General features: G+C 46.6%; 1 protein-coding gene across 25 annotated transcripts in view; it reads right to left on the bottom strand.

Annotated features, from left to right (window-relative positions):
- CACNA1G (calcium voltage-gated channel subunit alpha1 G) overlaps window positions 1-20,808 on the bottom strand; it is an 86,888-nt gene that overhangs the window by 19,230 nt on the left and 46,850 nt on the right. For 8 of the 25 annotated variants that reach the window (XM_074261775.1, XM_074261755.1, XM_074261756.1 and 5 more), the window contains exons 14-26: window positions 18,549-18,617; window positions 16,859-16,943; window positions 16,560-16,747; window positions 15,013-15,441; window positions 13,737-13,837; window positions 13,089-13,212; window positions 9,509-9,577; window positions 8,603-8,787; window positions 7,855-7,981; window positions 5,561-5,686; window positions 4,724-4,813; window positions 3,957-4,170; window positions 1,049-1,102 (exon numbers count right to left, since the gene is read on the bottom strand). In XM_074261775.1, coding sequence (XP_074117876.1) covers window positions 1,049-1,102; window positions 3,957-4,170; window positions 4,724-4,813; window positions 5,561-5,686; window positions 7,855-7,981; window positions 8,603-8,787; window positions 9,509-9,577; window positions 13,089-13,212; window positions 13,737-13,837; window positions 15,013-15,441; window positions 16,560-16,747; window positions 16,859-16,943; window positions 18,549-18,617 — 1,861 coding nt within the window. The remainder of the gene's footprint in view (window positions 1-1,048; window positions 1,103-3,956; window positions 4,171-4,723; window positions 4,814-5,560; window positions 5,687-7,854; window positions 7,982-8,602; window positions 8,788-9,508; window positions 9,578-13,088; window positions 13,213-13,736; window positions 13,838-15,012; window positions 15,442-16,559; window positions 16,748-16,858; window positions 16,944-18,548; window positions 18,618-20,808) is intronic. The other 17 variants (XM_074261763.1, XM_074261768.1, XM_074261780.1 and 14 more) reach the window with 7 other exon arrangements.

Raw genomic sequence — 20,808 nt, 5'->3', positions numbered from 1 at the left:
ACATTTGGGATATCCCACTTTGGGTTGATAAGTGAGTCTTAACAGACAAGATAGATCCTTGACTTAATTTCTTGTGGTTCCAATACTAGGGCTATCATAGAGCCTTCCCCTGGTATGGGGCACTGACCCAACAGCCACATACCCATGGAGTGAGTCCTTTGTGAGTCCGTGCAGGGAAGGAGCGTGCAGTGACACAGGAGAATATGGCCAGGGTTAGGGGCTGGTACAGAGCTGCTTGAAACTTCATGGGAGACTTCATGGGTGTATTGGAGATGAGGAGATCAAGGGAAGCCATATCTCAAATGGTAGAGAGAGGAGATTGTCTGTGACCAAAGACAGTCTCCAACAAGTGGTTTAGACTTTCTCCCAAATCTTTGGCTTTTGGGGGGAGAGGATCTTGGCTAACTCAGGTCTTGAGCTAATTTCCGTTGTTTGTAGCCCTGATGTAGAGATTGCATTTTCTTAACTATTAATGTGTCTGTTAAATTATTCATCATTATATTTTAAAAAACAAATCCTCTCTCCTCTCATAATGCTCCCTCAGACCAAAAAGTCTCTTCTTCAGACAAAAAGAGACTAGAGAGATTTGCGGCTATAATAATTGCCACTGTGCTGAAAAGCCAAGGGTGGTAGTGGAGGAGTTGGGAAAGAAAGGGGACAGGATAGCAAGAAATTCAGGGAAGTGGTCCAGCTTGTGGCTGACTTGGACCACATCTCCCCGGTTTTTGCCAGGAAGGTTGATAGTTCAGAGGTGTAAGACAGAGGTTGGGGATATGGCCTCACCTAAGTCCTAAGGCCCTGCCCAACTGGGCAATTAGCTCTGTTGGATAAGACCTAGGATTTCAAATGGTGCCTTCTTGGGTAGTACATGGGGACCCTTCAACCCCCAACCCTTACCCCACAAGTATGAGATCGATGTGTCATGGAGAGGAAGCAAATGACATATCCATGTACAAATGACACAGAAACTGGGAAGCAGGCAGGGCCTGAGGTCAGTGATATCCCCCAGGCCATGCCCCTTGGACCATCTACCCAATAGCCGCAGTACCTGGTGCTGCGCTGGCAGAGCTGCCGGGGGTTATTACATCATCCAGCATTAGATCTAAAAGAATGAAACGACATTGGTCACTGAATGGACCTGGCGGCACTGGGTTGGGCACAGAACTGCAGTTCTTGCCCTGGAAATACTGACCACCCCACACCCAAATCTTGATATCTTTGACCCCAATTTCTACCTTCATTCTTCACTCCTGACTCTAATCTTCACCTCATTCTTCATCTCAACTCCCACCTTCACTCTTTTTCTACCAAACCCTAGTTCCAAATCTCACTTCTCACTTCAATTCTAATTTCAAAACTCCCTCTTGACATCAGCTCCAAACTTCAACCTTCATGTTATTCTAACTCATTTTTAAAATATTCACTAATGGCCCAAATTCCAACCTCAACATTCCCCTCTGACCCCAACTCTTATCTTTAATCTTCACCCTAACCCCACATTTCTAAACTTTAAATATCACCCCCTTGCCCCAGCTCCTAATCTCAATCCTCATTCCTACTCCCAATTCCTAATCTTAACCTTTTTTTGTCAGACCCAAACGCCTAACCTTAATTCTGACTCTAATTCCTGTATTTGGTTTTTGCGTTGACCCCAGTTCTTAATCTCTGACCCCCTCCAACTACTAACTTCAAGCCTCATTATCAGTAGAAACTGATCTCAATTTCTACAAACCCATCCTTCATCCACAATTTTAAATCACAAGTGAGCAAGAGCTCCCCTAACAGCAGGAAGCAGTGCTGTGACAACAGCCATATTTTCTGGGTCATCAGAGATACCTAAGGAGAAGCAATGACTTGCAGACTATCAGAACCACTGTGACAGGGGCAGCAGCTCTGTCTAGCTATCAAAGGCATTCCAGAACAGCTCTATGAGGCCTTCAGGAGGGGAAGAGTAAGAACAAGGCTCCTAAATCTCAGTCATGTGAGATTAATTATTATGTCTTTGAATAGATAGAGCCCACCAATCCCCAGCTCTGCCAGGCTGGCATAGGGGCAACACATGTATCCTGAAAAATAAATTTAAATCTGAAATTCATCAGCAGAGGGAAACAAGGAGGAAGGTGGAGGAGAGAACATTGCCACTGGGGGAACAGCACATCAAGCCGGCCTCAGACATCTCCACCGAGAACCCAGACTGAACATGCCCGTCCAGCTAAGTAAGGTTGCGAGGAGGTGAAAGGAGAGGTGATACAGAGATGCTATTTAGGGAGCCTCATTTCCCATCTCTGCCCCAGTGCTAGCACTGGTCAGAGGCTGGAGGCTTTCATGGAATTTCTTTAACTCGCCCAATCAATAGCACCTGTCTTCATCTCCATCTTCCCAATTCTTTTATTTTGGTCCCCAACATTATGGTCCCTTACTCCTGGCTCCTCTGACATGATGAGGAGAGATGGGACTAAAAAAGCAGAGGCACAGAATTCCTTAACTCATCTTATAAAATTCACATTCCAACAAATCACAGGGAAAATTCTGAGAAGTACAATTCCCTTATTAATTTGGGGGGACAGAAAATGGGATGTATACAGAGTAGACAGTCAAACAGGGTCAAGAAAATCTGTCTGCAGAGAGAGAGAAAAGCACACGAAGAGACAGATAAAAGCAGACTGGGGAAAAAAGAATCAGGAAGGGAGATATCAGTGGTGACAAAGAGACATGCACTGATGCAGGGACGTTCAGAGAGAGAATAACACAGAAAAAAACATACCCACAAGCAGAGACAGAGTTAAGTATTGCAGAGAGACATAAATGGAGAAAGAAAGAAATACTGGGGGAGACATACACATTAAAAGGGGGAGAAATCAGGACAATGCATAAATATGAGCAGGCTACTTTTACACATTCTGAAAGAGACATTACCTAGAAAGACAGATTCATTGAGATGAAAGACCAGTACAGGGGAAAAAATACAAGCAGGGGTAGAAAGTCATGCAGTCAGAAATGGAAAGGCAAGGATAGAGGTGCCGAGAAGCACAGAGACAGGCCTGGCTTTCCCTTCAGGTCATTTTTTTTCAGAGATGGAAGGCACCTCAGAGATCATTTTAGTGCGATCCCTTCATTTAGAAGATGAATCCCTATACTCTGAAAGCCATTTCGGAGTATAAAGGGGCAGGGGAAAGGGGTTAGTGCTCAGAGATCATGAATGTTCAGCCGGGATGGAGGGAGGATGGGACGGGGAGGAGGGATTATAAGAGACACCAGCGTATTTGGAGGAAGGATCGTAAATAAGGAGAGGTGAATGAGACAAAGAAGGCTGAGACGCAGGAGAGGAAATAAGAAATAATAATCCGAGATCGATGGGCCATGGACTATATGGAAAGTCGCTCTGACCTCTGACCCAAGTCTTCTCTGTGCCAGGGCCAAAACTTGAAAAGATAAAAAAAAGAAACGGTCAAGAAGTCAGATAGTTTAGAAGGGGAGGGAGAGGAGGGCGGGTCTGGGTCTCTGTCTCATCCCATCAGTGCCGAGACTCACTCTGGAGCCTCAGCTCTTGGACAGACTGAGGCAAACTCCCCTGTTTCCTAAATTGTCCCCCTTTCGCAGTCTCCCACCCGGGGGCCAAGGCTGGGGCATCCACTGGCAGGCTCGGGGAACCTCAGGTGCATCTTGCTCCGGCCCACAGTGCGGGCGAGGTGGGAGGGAGAGGGAAGGTCTCCCCTGGCCTTGTTTAAAGTGCTGTCCGTGGGGATGGGGCAGGGCGTAGGCTAAAACCATGCAGGGGGCCCCTGGGGGCAGCGTCCCCTCTGCGGGCTGCGCTAGTCTCCGTCATGCAGGGTTCTGGAGGCGGACATGCTCGAGGCGGTGGGGAGGGCCCCGCGGCCCGCCCCGCCTCGCCGGGGGTTACTAAGGCCACGGCCAGAGTCAAGCAGGATTCAGAGAGATGTGGAAAGACTACCGACCAGCCATCTGCTTCTCCTTACTCCTTCTCTTTTTCTCCATCCGCCGCAGCCGCTTTTCCTCCCGGCGACGGGCCTCCTCTTCCTCCTGGTGCTGCCGGCACTTGTGGAAGTTCTCCACCACCACCCCCACGAACATGTTTAGCACAAAGAAGGCCACGATGAGCAGGAAGGAGATGAAATACAGCAGCATCCAGGGATTGTGGTTCATGATGGGCTGGGGAGCACAGATACGCAGCCTCCATCTCTGAGCTGAAGGAGCCCCGAGACTCTGGGGGGAGACCGGGTCCCTCCACCCCACCCTCAAACTCCTGGTTTGTAGCACCAATGACTAAATCCCTTAAGACTAATTGCTTTTTTTTTTTAATTAAAGCTTTTTTTTTTTTTTTAAACATATGCATGGATTATTTTGTGTTACAAATTTTCTCCTCTCTTCTCCCCACCCTCTTCCCTAGACGGCAAGTAATCCAATATATGTTAAACATGTGCGGTTCTTAATACATATTTCCACAAATATTCTGCACAAGAAAAATCAGATCAAAAAAGGAAAAAAAAATGAGAACGAAAACAAAACGTAAGCTAATTGCTTAATTAAAAAAAAAGAGAGAGACAAGGGCCTCATTTTTATTAGCTTCATTACCTTAGGCTCTGTAGTCTTGCGTTCTCCCAATCTTACTTCTGGTTTCACTAAGCCTGGAATTCAAAGGGACCCAGACCCCACCATGGGCAAACTTGAAAAGCCAGTAACCATCTGGACCTGCTCTACCTACCTGCTGGTCAACTCCCACTGCATCCAGCCCATCATACATGATGTCCACCCAGCCATCCTTGGAGGCCAGCACAAACAAGGACATGAGGGCCTAACCGAGGAAAGAGACGGATGTCAGCAGCCCAGGATGTCCTTTTGCCAAAGGCTTCCCATCTCACACCAAAACATCCTCAGCTAATAGCAGCAACTCCCTGGCTATATAAATTCTATCGCTCATCAGCTTGGAGAAGCATCCCAGAGCCTGGGAGGTCTCTCCATTCTGTAGACCAAGACTTGGAGGCTAAAGGGACCATCATTAAAATCTCTGAATAGATCTTGGCTCAACTAGACAGGGTCAGGGCACTAGGAGTCCATAAAATGTTAGTATCAGCTGGGGGAAAAGAATCAACTCGACTAGTATTTATTAAGCATTTACTGTGTGGCAGGTAAAGTGCTAAGTGATGGGACTGATTATACAGAAAGGTTAAAAAACTCTCAAGGAGTTTAGTCTTATTGGGGAAAACAAGAAGCAAAACCGGGATCTAAAGGGAAAAAAAGCCAAAATTCTTTGACAACACCATTGCTGGCTATTAGGCAATGCAGTGAATAGAGCACTGGCTCTGAGTTCAAATCCAGCCTCAGGTACATAGTAGCTTTGTGATCCTGAGCAAGTCACTTAAAGTAAAATGTTTGCCACAGTTTCCCTATCTGTAAAATGAGCTGGAGAAGGAAATGGTAAATCACTCCAGTACCTTTACTAAGAAAACCCCAAAAGGGGTCAGGAGCCAGACGTGACAGAAATGACTGAACAGCCTCCCTGAGCTCCCCCTTCATGGTTCATCTCTCCCGCAGTGCTCACCTGACCCAGGTTGTCAAAGTTGTATTTGTGTCTGACCCACCGATAACTGGCCTCAGTGCAGTCTGACTTATTGGTGATATTTCTTGTGTCCTCACCCTGGCATATGAAAAACTTTCCTTTGAAGAGCTGTCCCCAAAGAATGAAAAATATACATATGTTTGGAGAGAGACACACAGAGAGAGACAGAGACACAGACACAGACACAGACAGAGATAGAAAGAGAGAGAGAGAGAGACAGACAGACAGACAGAGACAGAGAGACAGACAGAGAAAGAGATAGAGAGAGACAGAGAGACACACACACACACAGAGAGACAGAGACACAGACACAGACAGAGATAGAAAGAGACAGAGAGAGACAGACAGAGACAGACAGAGATAGAGAGAGACAGAGAGAGTCAGAGAGAGAGAGAGAGAGAGACACACACACACAGAGACAGAGACACAGACAGAGATAGAAAGAGAGAGAGAGACAGAGAGAGAGACAGTCAGAGAGAGAGACACACACACACACATAGAGAAACAGAGAGAGACAGAGACAGAGACAGAAACAGAGAGAGAGACAGAGAAAGAGAGAGAAAGAGAGAGACAAAGAGAGAGAGAGACAGAAAGACAGAGAGAGAGACAGAGAGAGAGAGAGAGAGACAGAGAGACAGAGAGACAGAGAGACAGAGACACACACACACACACAGAAACAGAGAGACACAGAGAAACAGAGAGAGAGAGAGAGAGAGAGAGAGAGAGAGAGAGAGAGAGAGAGAGAGAGAGAGATTGATTGTGAGCACCAAAGATGGCACAAGATTTCCCCCACCATATCCCCAGTTCAATTTAGCTCCACAGAGGGGACTAGTGGTGAAAGGAAGGGACCCATTTAGGGAAGCAGGAGAATTCCTCCCCCCCCCCTGCTTTATGAAAGCTGGTGCAACGTCTGTGGGATGGCTGGAGCCCAAACCCCAGAAAACACAGGGATGGCACTACTCTTCCCCTGAGTCCTGCTCTGAATGAACACCTCCACCCCCACCTTCCATCCTAATCCTGACCTCCCACTTGGTCTGTGGCCTCCCTGATATGATTCAGTCACTGGGAGTGCAAGGATGGTGAAATAGCTGATCCGGACACAAGTTTGAGAAAAGGGTGAGTTGGGGAGGAAGCAACTGAATGAAGGCAAAGGGGTAATTAAAGAATGGGCTGTTTTAGAGGAGGGGTGAGGGGAGGAGGAAGACGGAATAACTGATAGGTGTCATGGGTAAAGAGGGAATTGTGAGGGAGAAGTGAAAGTGTGAATGGGGATCCTCAGACCCTCTGTGATGGATCTCCATCCCTGGAAAGAGAGTAAAGGGGCAAATGTGGTCAGTTCTTTGCTAAATATCAAGAGTGGGGTAGTTGAAGAACAGGAGATATCTGAACACTATGTGGCTTCCATGATGAGAAAGGCTCCTATAGGAACACCCCCAGGCCTGGTGCCCCCCAAATGGTCATAGTTAGGACAACCAGAGTTAGGGGCTCTGAAGGCATGTGGGGTGGGGAAATGAGGGGGTAGGATTGGGAAATGAAGCTTAGGCATTTATTGAGGTTAATTTGCTTCATTGCAATGAGTACTTCTATTATTTTCCTCCACAGCCCCTCCCCAGCTCTTCCATCCATGGCTCCCACCCACATCTGGTCTTGCTATTCCCTGTCGGGATCTCCCAATCCTGGGGCCAAAGCAAAGCAAAGTTCCCTTTCTGGGCTGGGGGCCAAGTTTCCCCAATACTCCCCCCCAACCCAGCCCCATCCTCCACTTCCTGTCCCGTCTGAGGCCTTCGCCTGCTGCTAACTGGGCCCAGCTGTCTAGGCTCCTGATCCCCAGGCAGGCCTCCCACCCTCCTAGGTAGGAGTATAATGGGAGGGAAGGGATACTGCTCCTGGATCTAAGTGGATTCATTGCCAGAGCCTGGGGAATAATTTTGCAAGGGGGTGCCTCTGAAATCCTGAGTCCCTTTAGATCCCCAGAATGTCCAAACTCCACAGTTATTCCTCTCTCCTCCCCTGCCCTCACCAGGGGATAACCAAAGGGAATGATGGAGGAAGAGAGAAAAGAGACAAGAGGATACCCTCTCTGTTCTGCTTGTTGTTGCTTAAGGGGGGGAGAATAGAAGAGAATAGCAGTGGTGAGAGCCCTGGGACACCCCAATTACTGATTGTTGAAGGTTTTTCAGACTCCCTTTGATTGGGTCACTTCCTTATAATGAGATGCCCCCCAATCCCTCTTGTTTCCAGTCTGGCACTCCACAAATTTCCCCAGCCCTCCTAACCTGCACCCCCAAGATGCCGAAGATGATAAAGAAGGCACAGCAAATGACCACAATGTTTCCAATGGGCTTCAGGGATGACATCAGGGTCTCTACCACCAGTTTTAGCCCCTGGGCCCTGCTGATGACCCTGATAGGAATGAAGAGATAAAGGCAATTACAATGGGGGAAGAATTTCTGAGGCAACAAAGAGGATCCTGGCTTAGAAGAGGAGAAGGCCTGACTCCGGGGTCAGAAACCCTGCCCTTGTCCTCTCCTTTGACATTCCCTGGAAGCTCAGTTGTCCCCAATCCCTGGTGCAGGTTCAGCACAGAGCAGCCAACTCCAAGCCACAGCCCACCTACCCAGCTCTGGGTGGTTCTATTTCTCCTTCTAGCATCCAAATGTATTACCTGAAGCGTGTAAGGTAGAATCCTGTTCTCCTAGGAGCAAAAAGTAACTGGGGTGGGGAAGTTTACTTTTGGGAGGGTTGTCATAGTCCCTTACGGAAGAGTTGGGGAAAGGAGAGAAGTTGTATCTAAGATGAGATTTGGAGGAGAATGATTTGAAAGTCTTAAGAAAAGGGTGTTACTTTGTGGGCAGGTTGTTTTATCCTTTGAGGGAAGGATCAATTTCCTTAGAAAAATAATGTTAGGAGTAAGGTACTCACACTTGGGGTGGGGAGAGGATGGTCATACTTCCTGAAGGGCAGATTAGTTACACTTCCTTGGGGTGGGGAGGTTAGTCACATTTCCTTGGGAGAGGGTGTTACCTGAGTGGTCGGAGTGTTCGGAGGAGCCGAAGTACCCTAAGCATGCCCAGAATCTTGGTACCACTGTCTGAGACCATGGAAACCAGGATGTCAATGACAGAGATGAGCACAAGCAGCCCGTCCAGTATATTCCAGCTGCTCCGAAGATAAGCCTTCTCCCCAAAGCACCAGCCTAGGGCTACTACCTGTGAACCCAGTTACCCAACCATGGTCACCTCTCAGTCTTTTTATGTCCTAGCCTACCCCTCTCCCAAATCTCTTCTACTGAACCCTCCTATTTTCCCCCAACTCAACATAATCTGCCCCATTTTCCACAACTCTCTTCTATTCAGCTTAAGCTTTTCCCTGCTCCAGTTTTCTTACTCAATTCAGTCTACCCTTCTCCTCCATTGCCCCTTTATCCAGTGGTTGTTTTTCTACCTCAAAATCTCTTATCCTCAACCTAATCTATCTCTGCCTCAATTTTATTCCGCTCACCTCAGTTTGTTCCTCTCAACCCCTTCTCTGTCTCTAATTTGCTCCTCCCCAAACTCTATCCAAGCAATCTTTTCCATAACCTCCCCTCCAATCCATTCTCCCATCCTCTCAAGTATTTCAAGTCAGGCTGCTCTATCCCTCAAATTTGCTCCTACCAGTCTTCCAACCCTTAACTCTCCCCTTTCAACCCAGCCCATCTTTATTTCAACTCTCCCAATGCAGGCAGTCTATTATCTATACCAAGTTTCTCCCCCATCCAACTCAGCCTGCTGCCTTCTCCTTCTTTTTGACCCACAACTGCAGATTCACACAGGCCCAGAGCTACTTTCTGTCTCACCACTCTTCTCCCATCCTGCTGTATACCCTCTTTCCCCGAGCCCCCACCCCAATAATCCACTGGGTCCCAAATCAATGCTATCTGCCCATCACCTTCACTGTCATCTCAGCCAGAAAGATTGCAGTGAAAATGTAGTTGGAAAGCGTCAGGAAGATTCGCTCCTGAGAAAGAAAAGTTGAGAGATAATTTTTTGATGGAGGGGAAGGGAATAAGCATTTACAAAGCACTTAATATGTACCAAACATCATGGTAAACACTTTACAAATATTACCTCATTTGATCCTCACAACAATCCTACAAAGTCCCATTTTACAGTTGAGAAAATTACGGCAGAGGTTAAGTGACCTGTCATGAAATGTCTCAGGTTGGATTTGAACTTGAGGCCTTCCTGACTTCAGGAACAATGTTCTATCCACTGTACTACCTACCTACCCCATGGAGCCCTTGCTCAATGAGAATAGTATCTTTGTTTCTGCCCCACCCCCCAAAAAAAACACCTTACACTGACATACACACTACCTCACATACAGACTTGGGCTGGGAAACAAACTTGTTCTTTTTTTCTCCCTTAAAAATGAAATTTCAGAAGAATAATCCTATTATTGATACAACCTCCACATCCACAAAGGTCACCATTCTTTTCTCCCAAACTTCTTCACTTGGGCCCCACTTTTCAGACAGGTTGGTCAACATGAAACTGTTTGCCTGGCCACAACTTCCCTGGTTCTCAATTGTGGTATGCTGGAATCAGCTCAAATGACCAAATGGACTTTCCATACAAGTATTTACACCTCAGAAATTCACCAAAATCTTGTAACAGATCAGGACTTGATCCGTTGTTTTATCGATCATCTAAATTTGGTTTTTGGAGAGTTGGTTGCTAAACCTTAACAGAACATTCCTGATGACCTACTGAGAAAATAAATGAGTGTTATAGAGCTTATGAATGAAGGAATATTAAAGTTCGATTTCAAGATCTTAAGTGACAGGGATGTAGAATGTCATTGTTGTTGCAACAATTCTAATCTAATCTACTCATTTCAGAGAAAGGAAGTGACTTGCTCAAGATCAGTCACATAGTGATGTCACTTGAGGTCCTTATTTCCCTTCACACACACATACATCACAGCTTTTCTCAATTCACCTTAACTTTAGTGTCTTCCCAATTATTTTCTATTTATCATGTATGTAACTTCTTTGGTTGTTGTCTTTTCCATAAGATTGTGTGCTTCTTTCTTTGTGTGTCTGTCTTTCTCCAGCACTCATTACAGTACTTAGGATACAGTGGGTGCCTAATAAATGTTTATTGCTTGATTGACTGACACTTTACTTCCTTTATCCTGACCCAAGCCCATCAAAAGTAAAGAGCTACAAAATCCCAACTGGTATCTTGTTCACAGACATCCCCACTATATAATGTGGGGGAGGAGGGAAGGCAGAAAGTATATAGGAAAGAAATGTGCACTTTCCCTTTGATGTTTGTAAAGCATGGATTGACTCCATTAAGGATCTGGAAGAAATGAAGACAGAGAGAAGGAAAAGGACAGAGGAAGACAAGTACTTAAGGATAGGTGTTGGAGGGAAGAGAAAAAGAAAAAGGGAGAAGGGAAAGAGAAAAAGAGAAAGGATGGAATAGGAGGAAGGTGCAGAAGGCAGAGAAGGGCTGGGGAAAGGAAGGGAGAGAACAGAAGAGGGAGGGAGAAGAGTGGGGTGTGGAATAGAGAAATAAATATTGGCAATACATTGGAAAGGAGAGCAGTGTTTTCAGAGTTCTGTCCTTTGGGATGCTGCCCCATGATGAACAATGGGTACAGAATGGCCTGTGCCTCAGCCCAAGAGAGTGGAAAGGGAACTTGAGAATTTTTCTGTTCTCCCCACAGCATGTTCCACTCAGTTCCTGGCTCCACTTTGAGAGAACTTGACTTATCTCCTTTGTACCATCACTTGCCCCATCCTCCCTTCTCCCCTCCACCCCATCCCAATGAAAAGAAAATTCCATAGTTGCAGAAGGAAGAGCCTGGGGTTGGAACACTCTCCCGAGTCAATCCCCTCCTCCCCAATCCCAGGGCCCTGGCAAATGTCCCTGTCACCAAAATCCCCATTCCCAAGGTTCATTCTTACTCCTCTGGTTGGCAACTTCTTCTTAATGAGAAATAGAAACTGGAATAGTATCCAAAATCTAAACAATAGTGGGAGGAGGAGTGTGGTGGTGGCCATTCTGGCAACATCCAAAAAAGACACACAAGATACTAAAAACAGAGACCAGACAACTATCTCCCATCCCTCCAGCCCAGACAAAAGCTGAAGTTACCAGAAAGGAGGAACCTCCTCCAAATTTGGGGCTCAGGGCTAGTGAATGTAACACTTTCAAATCTCTGGAAGGAAGCTGAAGAAAACTGTTCCCTGAAAACCTGTGGACATAGGCACTGGACCCTGGATGCAGAGCAGGAAGGAGGAGCCTTCTCCAAGCTACCCAAGGAACTCCTCCAGGATGCCAGATCATTGGGCAGAGGGAATATCTTTGGAGCCCGGACCACTGCTCCTCATTTCTGCCAAGAAAGTCCAAGCAGAGCAGATTCCTCAATGCTGCTACCACAAGGTCTGAAGTTCCTGGGCATCCCTCTAGACTGACCTCAAATCAGGGATATGTTGTCTGAGAGCAGGGTTAAGAAAAATCAAAATAAAATAAGAGAGGACATAGGAACTGGATAGTAGCTCCTCCTCCTCCTCTTTCCCCTTCTCTCTCCTCTCTCTCCCTATCTCTTTCCTCCTCTCCCTCTGTGTTTTTGTCTCTGTTTTCTGTGTCTCTGTCCGTCTGTCTGTCTGTCTCATACACACACACACACACACATCTATCCTTTGGCAAAGACATACTCACCTATACACGAAGAATACTTTTTTCCTCTAATATTCACTTTTACCTCCTCCCTATTTACACAAGCCCTGCCTTTTTCGCCAATATAGGGAGACCAAGTATTCTCCCTTTTCAACACTAGGGTTGCTGTGAGGATGAAATGAGTTCAAACTTAAGTGCCGTTCAAACCTCAAAGCACTACATAAATCCTGGCTGTTGTGATGATGATGATTATTTATCTCCATGCTACTGAAGGGATCATGTGGAAAAGGCTTCTTTAATGCAAAAAATCATTTGCTGTGGGTACGATGACCAGATTTTCCAAATCCCAAACTGAGTATGAATGGCCCAGGATCTTTTCTCTGCTGCCACAATAGTGTAGAATTTTAAGTTCATTTGCAAAACTCAATATCTGGGGACCTTAAGGGCCTTGGGACAAGAAAGGTCAAGGTCAGTTACCACCATCATGACATGTGCCCAAAAAGCCTGTCTCCTATGTAAGTACCAATAGTTACCTGAGCTAGAAGGCTCCCATTTTTTCAAGTGCCCTCAAATATTCTTTCAACCTGCACTTCTCCATTTTCTGTAGCTCCCAGTCTCTTGTGACTTATGTGTATTTTTGTTGTAACATTTGCTGACTCCATTAATTCAGTTACTATTTGCCAAAATATTAGGATTTCCAGGACATTTCAGATGGTTTATGAGGGCAATGGGACAGACTACTTGAAATGGGGACAATCCTGGGAAATCCAGGACATAGGATTGCTTCAGGCATGTGGAATGGGGGCCAGGTGAAAGGGTGGGGATGGGGTACTCACGGCACTGTGGGGGTCAATTTTGGGGCGCTCCATGGCAATGGTGATGCAGTTGAGAAAGATTATGACCAGGACAACATGGTCAAACATCTTGTGGGTGATGATTTTATGGCACATCAGTCGGAACCTGGCCCAGGATAGAGACATACAGAGGAGAGACAGAGACAGAGATAGGGAAGAGGGGATGTCATGGGAAAGTGAGAGAGACAAGAACATAGAATGATCACGGGACAGAAAGAGACAAAGAGAGACACAGGGATCACATTCAAACTTCCTTTCCCCATCCAAGGATCTCCTACTCCTGGGGTGACCAGCCCCTTTGGTGACTTCATCTTTCTAAGAGCTCATCTGCCTGGGACTAAGAGTAAATTGAGCTGGGCAGAGGCAGACTGCCCCACTTGTTCGGGGTTCTATCAAGATAAATAAATGAGAATAGGGGTTCATGGAATTTAGAGTTGATAAGGACCTTGGAAGCTATTTAGTTCAACTCTTTCATTTTACAAATGAGGAAACAGAAGCTCATCTAGGTGAAGTCATTTATGCAATTGAAATATCAGAAGTGGGATTAGAAGCCACATCCTTTGACTTCCGAGCAAGTTCTATTCTCACTGTACCACGATACCTTCCCAGAAGATCAGGGGTCCCTCTTACTTAGACTGAGGAGGGAAGATGTAGGCAGACCAAGTATCTCTCTCCCTGCAGCAGGTGGGGAGCCAAGATCGGATCCATGCTCTGAATCGCTCCCCTTTGCTCTGCAGAAAGAATAGTCAGTGAAAGTAAGAAGGAACCAAAATCCAGACTTTCCTCCTTCTTCTCCCAGTTTCTCTTTCCTGATCATTGCAGGCCTTCCCTTTTCTGATTTTTAGGATAATAGATTCAGAATTAGTAGGTCATCCAGTCCAACCTCCTTTATTTCATCGATGAGGAAAATGAGAATCAAAGTTATGTAATTAATTAGGAACATTGTCATCCCCCCATCCCTTCTTCTCAGAGCCCTTTTCCCTCCCACCCCTCTCTCCCCATCTCTTCAGCCCCTTTCTGCCCTTCTTTATTTAATCTCCCTTACGTTTCTTCATCATCCTCACCACCATTTCAACTTTTCTCCTGTCCCCTTTTCTCCCCATTACTTCTCCTCTCACTTCCATTACTCTTCCATCTCTCTTCTGCCCTCCCCCCATCTGTCTCAATTTTGGGCTCCATTCTTGCAATTTTTAGAGATATGTAAATTATCTAACTTCCTTCCCAGTAACACCTGTCGGTTCTCAGATACACATGGGTAGAAGGAACATATCCTGTCCCCTCCAAATCTGCTCATCCTGACGTCCAAGCCTCCCTGAGATTTGCCTCCAGTCTCCATCACTCCCTTTTATTCTTACCCACCATATCCACAGTTTAATTGAACTGTAAGAGTTGAAAGGAAGATTGCTCAGGCAGGGTGATGAATAAGACTTTACCCTGGAATTAGGGAACTTAATATGGGTTAGGGGGAGGGAAGGAATCAGCACTGAAAGATGAATGATTGGTTTCTCCCAGGCACAGAGGGAGGGCTATGAAAGATTCATACACATATGCCCCCAAAACCATCCGTATCCACCAACTATCTCTGAGCTAACAGGTCCAGGCACAAAATGAAGTCTGCACCATTATTTTCTGGGCCAGAGCAAGGGAAAGGGACATAAAAAGCATAACCATTGGAGAAACTGCTAGGTCAAAGGAACCAAAAGATGGCCAGATTTTACCCAAAAAATCACTACCATGTGGGGTCCTGGGGGAGCTGAATTCCATAGAGTAATGACTAAATATGTTTTCTTTGGAGCAAATGGTGGGGGGAAGGGAAAAAAGGGAGGGGAGTAGGCAGAGGGCTGATCTCCAAGAAGAGCAACCTCCTGCCTTCATTTCCCCTCCCACACCTGAGAATGACCCTCACCATATTGCCCTCATCATCAGCATCATCCCCTTCTAACTGGGGCTCGTCCAGCTGCAGGTTTCGGTCAGGGTGCCCTGACGCCGTCTTGCCGTTGCAGTCCTGGTGCTCCGAGGCTGAGCTCTGGCCACTGGCTGTGCGATACACTCCTGGAACTTGGAGCGTGTCCTGGAGGTCGAACGAGCCCTTGGCCTCCCTGTCCACAGAACCTGCCCGGGGGTCGCTCCCCACCCGGCTGGCCTGATCCTCATCCGAGGTCTCGTCCTCCTCCATGCTCTCCCGCCCATCCCCAGACAGCAGGGACCGACGCTCCCCACTTGGACTCCGTCGCTTCAGGCTGGGCGCCCGGCCAAGACTGTTCCAGCTGGACCGTCGGCTGTTCCAGCTGCTCGCTGCGCTCCAGGGGCTGTGGGGGGAGCTTCGGACACTGGGCTAGGGAGGGGGCCAAGTGGGATGAGATGTCAGCCAAGCTGCTCTGCCCCCTGACCTCTATCATATCCCCAGCCTCCCACCATTGGACCATCATTTTCTACAGAAAGGTATAGGGACAGATGGGCAGAAAGAAGCAAAAGATTTCCCATCATCTGTCGTATTCCTATCCATCCTATAAAGTCCAATTCAAATGTCATGAAGTCTTCTTTGACCATTCCCCAGTCAGGAATGACCTTCCTCCCAGGTCTCACAGAACATTTGTTCTGGACCTCTCAGATGCATTTACCATGTAATTTGTGTATTATAAACCGTGGGGTCAGATTTAGAACTACAAGGAAAACTTAAGAGTTAGTCCAGCTTCCTCATTTGACAGATGAACAAGCAATGACCCAGATAGTTTAAGTGATACCAAGGGTCACATAGCTAAAAAATGTTTGAAGCAGGATTTTAGTCCAGGTCTTGCTGATACTAAGCCCACTGCCCAGTCCACTCAATCTGAACATTGTCACTAGAACGTACATTTCACAAGGGCAGGGACCATGACTAATCCAAATTTTCTATTCTCCCTCAATGTCCAGGGCTTTGCACACTGTAAAAGCTTAACAGATGAATTGAGAGGGAAGATGATTCACACTGTTGCCAAAATTAAGAGGATTAATATCTGGCTATTGTCTTCACTGTGTGAAGCGCTTTGGGCATTGTCTAAGGAGCATCATTTCATCTTAGAGTTGACCCAAAAGAAGCCTCCCTTTTCTCTATTCCCACTCTTCTCTCTCCTCTTATTGCCTCTTTTCCTATATATGTTGTTTATTCCATTAGATTGTAATTTTTTGGGAGGACAGAGCCCACCGTGCTTCTATATATCTAGCATAATGCTTGACACATAGAAAGCCCCCAATAACTTTTCATTCATTCGCTCATCTATCCTTCCTGCTGCCCCTTCACATCAATTTCTATCTCTCTTCCATTTTCTCTACCAAAGCTCCAGTTTCTCCCCCCAAACCTTTTCTACCCATTTTGGCCATCTATGATGGGCACTGGATTCCCACGATCCTCCCCCTTCTGTCGCCTTCACCCCTCCGACCTCCCTGCCCCACCCAAGATGCACACGGCCCTACCGGTGACTTCATCTCATGAGCCATATTGGGGTCATTGGATCCACTACCGCTGGGTCTTCGAGAAGCAGGGCCTGAAGCCTCCCCTAAACTGACACTCTTGGGCAAAGGCATGGGTGTAGCGGCGGTATGGATAATGAGTGGCGGCAGGAGACTCTTTCTCAGCTCCGGGTGCTCTCCCAGGGACATCACTGGAGTGGGAGTGGGAGAGGAGAACAAAGCTCCAGGTTACCTCGTGGGCCACCCAAGGGTCCGGCCCACTCCCTCTTGCTCCTCAACCTGGGAGTAGTGGGGTTACTCACAGGCTAAGTGCTTCTTCCTGTCCCCTTTCCCTTCCAGGCTCGGTGAGAAGAAATCTGTCTCCGACTCAGACTTGGTAGCATCTCCCTAGGGAGAAGGAGAGGAGGGGAGAATCAGGGCTCTGGGGCTTTTCAACCTCACTGGGAGCACCCGGGATTACACACATACACACCACAGGAACTATTGATCACAACATGAGCCATGCACCTGCATCTGTTCACACCAGGAGGCCCTGTCCTCACAAAGTAGGGCTCCCCTGGGGCCAGCCTGAGCTAGGATTGCATGGACTCCTCTGACCCCAACCAGTCAGAGGAAAATCATTTCTAACTCCCATGGACACAAACAGCTAGATCAATTGGGAACGCAGCTCCCAGTGATCCCAGGTGGGTGAGCTGGATTGTGCTTGAATGGGAGCGGGATTTGGTGGTGCACAAGCTGGAACTCTGAAGTGGCAGATGGGACCTCATTATTAAATGACCACCTAGGCTTCTGTAACCCTTCCCTCCAGGGCTCCCCATTCCCTTTGCCCAAACAAAACCTGAGTGAGCTCCTTGGAGGAGACTCAGCCCCTACATAGCAGGTAGTCCTTGCCCCAAGTAGTTAAACTTCTTTTATCCTGTTTCATCTCAGGCCCCTACATCTCTGAGATTCGGCCTGCCCCTGGCTTTCTCTTTGCCTTCTCTGCCACATTTCTCAATCCCTCCTCTCATCTCTGGGATGGCCTTTTTTCCCATTCTTAACAGGTCAGTAGGTTTCCTAGTAATTGCACACTCGTCCTTAAGTTATTAAAAAAAATTCTTGATTGCTACTTTTGATAAGGATATAAATATTGCTTAATTGGCATCTCAGGGGAACATTTTCATTAACTCAGTTTACATCCCTAACAAGGCCTTTAATTATCAAGTGGGAGCTCTGGGGTGCTGCTCCAGGAGGCAGAGCCTCCTGGGGATGCTGGTTTAATGTTCTGCCTCTTTCTCTCTCTCCTTAAGTCCCTAATTTCATTCCCTGCACCTGAAGCCCCTAAGGACCACAATGACTGCAGTGGGGGAGGGGATAGGTCCAAGGGGAGACCATAGAACAGAAACTTCTATGTTCCCTATTTGCTTTTCTGGATGCATAAAGGGGTTGAATTAAAACTGAAATCAAACACTTAATACTCCTGTTGAAGTAGTATTAAAATATGGGTATAATTCTGATAGAAGCTTCCTCCAATGGCCCTTCCCCAACCTAAGCAGCTTAACGAAGGATCCCAGAAAGCCAAAAGCCAGGGAAAAGAATAAAAGGAGGAGAGATATGTAAGGGACCCGGGACTGGGAGTCCTTCATCATCTAAAACCTGAATGGCTCACTATTATCTCACACACACACATATAAATATAGATACTTGATTCTAAGTCACTTCCTTCACAATCTGATGAGGATGGGGGAGAGGCTTTTTACCCCTTCAAGGAGCCAGAGCCAAGAAGAATCCTAGCACAGAGAGCCTCTTTGAGCTTGTTAAGAGGGAAGGGACTTAAAATCAAAGTCAACTTCACGACATCCACAGAAACCACCAAAGTAATCACAACCACCAATGCAGGCAAGCGTGAAGGACCGGAGGAACACCAAAACGGGAGAGACAGTGGTGGGAGGGAAGGACAAGGCTGGTACGGGTCAGACAGAGGGGGAGAGGTCATGCTGAACGGGTACCTACCCCTAAGGAGTCGACAGGCAGCTGAATACAGCTTAACTGTCCACCTGCATCTTCCCGTTTGCTGATTTCCTACAGGGAGAGGGAGGGGGAGGCAGGGTGGGCACTGGTCACAGTTGCACAGGATTTCAAATAGCCAAATTGAGAATGGATAGTAAGGAAGAGAAATCGCCTCCAGCAAAGGGAGAGATGAGAGACATTCAGGGGCATGTGTGTGGTGGGGAAGATCATACCAGGGTTCAGGATAAAAGCCCCCTCAGGTTTCTGGGTTAAAGGAAGGTGAAGGAGTCAGAGGTAGGGCCATGAAAGTGAGGGCAAGGACAGAAGTAGAGACCAATGAGTCAAGGACAAAAGATAGGAAGATAGCGGTCAAAGGAGAATTATGGATGTTAACCAGAAAAGGGACTTTAAAAAAATCCTCTTGTTGGTTAAAATCCCATTTCTACTGCTCCTTTGGGTCTCCATGCCCCGTGTATAAAATGGCTTCCAAAGTTACATTCAGCTCCAAATCTATGATTTAGTCTCATCCTTTCATTTTGCTGATGAGAAATATGAAGAAATAAAATGATTTATCCAACATCACCCCAACAGTGACAAAGCCAGGACTAGGACCCTGCTCTCCTGGCTCCCCTCGGAGGCAAGGAATTGGGAAAGAGGTGTGTGTGTGTGTGTGTGTGTGTGTGTGTGTGTGTGTGTGTGTGTGTGTAGTGAGAGAGACTCAGGCTAAAAAGACGCTTTTTGTCTCATATCCTTGAACTAAGTTGCTTCAAAGCGAGGGGTCTGTCAAAGTGACCCCATTGAGAGGGAATGTGACAAAATGACATGGTAATAACATCCCTTCATTGCAAATAATGGTTTCATAACAGGCCTTCAACTTGAACATTTAATGAACCTATGTACAGGAGTAATACATAGCGCTGGGATGTGGGTGCCTCTGACTGACCAGACAAATTTGTTCAGCCAAAGCTCTCCCAAGGTAGGACACAACTTGAGTACTTCCTTCCCTTCAAGGAGGCCGTTTCTAATTTAACCCACAAAAATGGTGATTGGGAAGCGGGTTCTCAGATCTTTGCTGCTAAGGTTTTTTTTTTTTTTTTTTAATGGAAACTTAGGATCTAAAAACCATTTTCTTTCTTTTTCTTTCTATTTTTTTTTGGAAGCAATTGGGGTTAAGTGACTTGCTGGGGGTGATACTGCTTATCTGAAGCCAGTTTTGAGCTCCAGTCCTCCTAACTCCAGAGTGGGTACACTATCTATTCCACCATTTTCTTCTGAAAGAGAAACAGAACTGAGATGAATGACATCCCAGTCTCAATGATGTTGCTTAACCTTCACTGTTCATATAAAAAAATGCCAGAGTAGGAGGAAGAAGGTTGAAGCTGTGTAGATGCTTCTGTTCCTAACCTCAAATCTCAGAGTTGTGAAAAGTGTACGGACTGGATTGGGATCTCAGAGGCCATCTAGTTCAGGGGTTCTTAACCTCTGATCATTTTGACCACCATGTTTCAAAATAAATGGTTTCCATTGTAATTTATTTTATACATATAAAACTAATTGTGAGAGGGTCTCCATAGACTTTCCCAAACTGCCAAAGAGGCCAGTGGGGGAAAAAAAAGTTAAGAATCTTTCATATAACAAAGACCCAGAAGTAGGAGGTGAATCTGGATTTTTTCTATTCATTCAGGACTCTTTCCACTATACTAACAGGTCCTAAACCTAACTCCCAACGTTGGGAAATGGATATTGCCTTGTCCAGGCATAAGGCAGGCCCCAAACACGGTAGTGGGAGAGGGAGATTTGCTCAGGAATTCTTCTCATCACCTGAATTTGCAACCTGTGAATTTGCTTAATTCATAGGAAAAGTAAATAGGGTGAGATCTAAGACTCCTCTGATTGGGAGTGAAAATACCACTAAGAGCCTTGGTGCAAAGTCTCTCTCCCAGAGAGACAGTCTGGACATTGGGGACTTTTCAGGGTGACTTGGGGGGGGAGGAACAAGACTTCTCAAATTCTAGATTGTAGAATCTAGAAGATCACGGTTGTAGGATACCCTGTCCTTTTTTCAGTAAATCCAGAATTCAGTAAATTTCCCCATCCCCTATACCAAGGCCGCCTTCTGGACTGGCTTAGCTAACTATGGTCCTATAGATGGCTACTCCCTCTTCCCCCTGCTGGAGTAGGACACATACAGTAGACCCCCCCCAATTGCCAAACTGAAGATCTAGATGGCGCTCCATCCACCCGACAGGACCAGGGTCATCCC

This window comes from Sminthopsis crassicaudata, chromosome 4 (genome assembly GCF_048593235.1).
Source record: "Sminthopsis crassicaudata isolate SCR6 chromosome 4, ASM4859323v1, whole genome shotgun sequence".
Classification (NCBI taxonomy): domain Eukaryota; kingdom Metazoa; phylum Chordata; class Mammalia; order Dasyuromorphia; family Dasyuridae; genus Sminthopsis; species Sminthopsis crassicaudata.
Note: the sequence above shows the minus strand (reverse complement) of the source record. Positions and strands in the feature narration are given on the sequence as shown.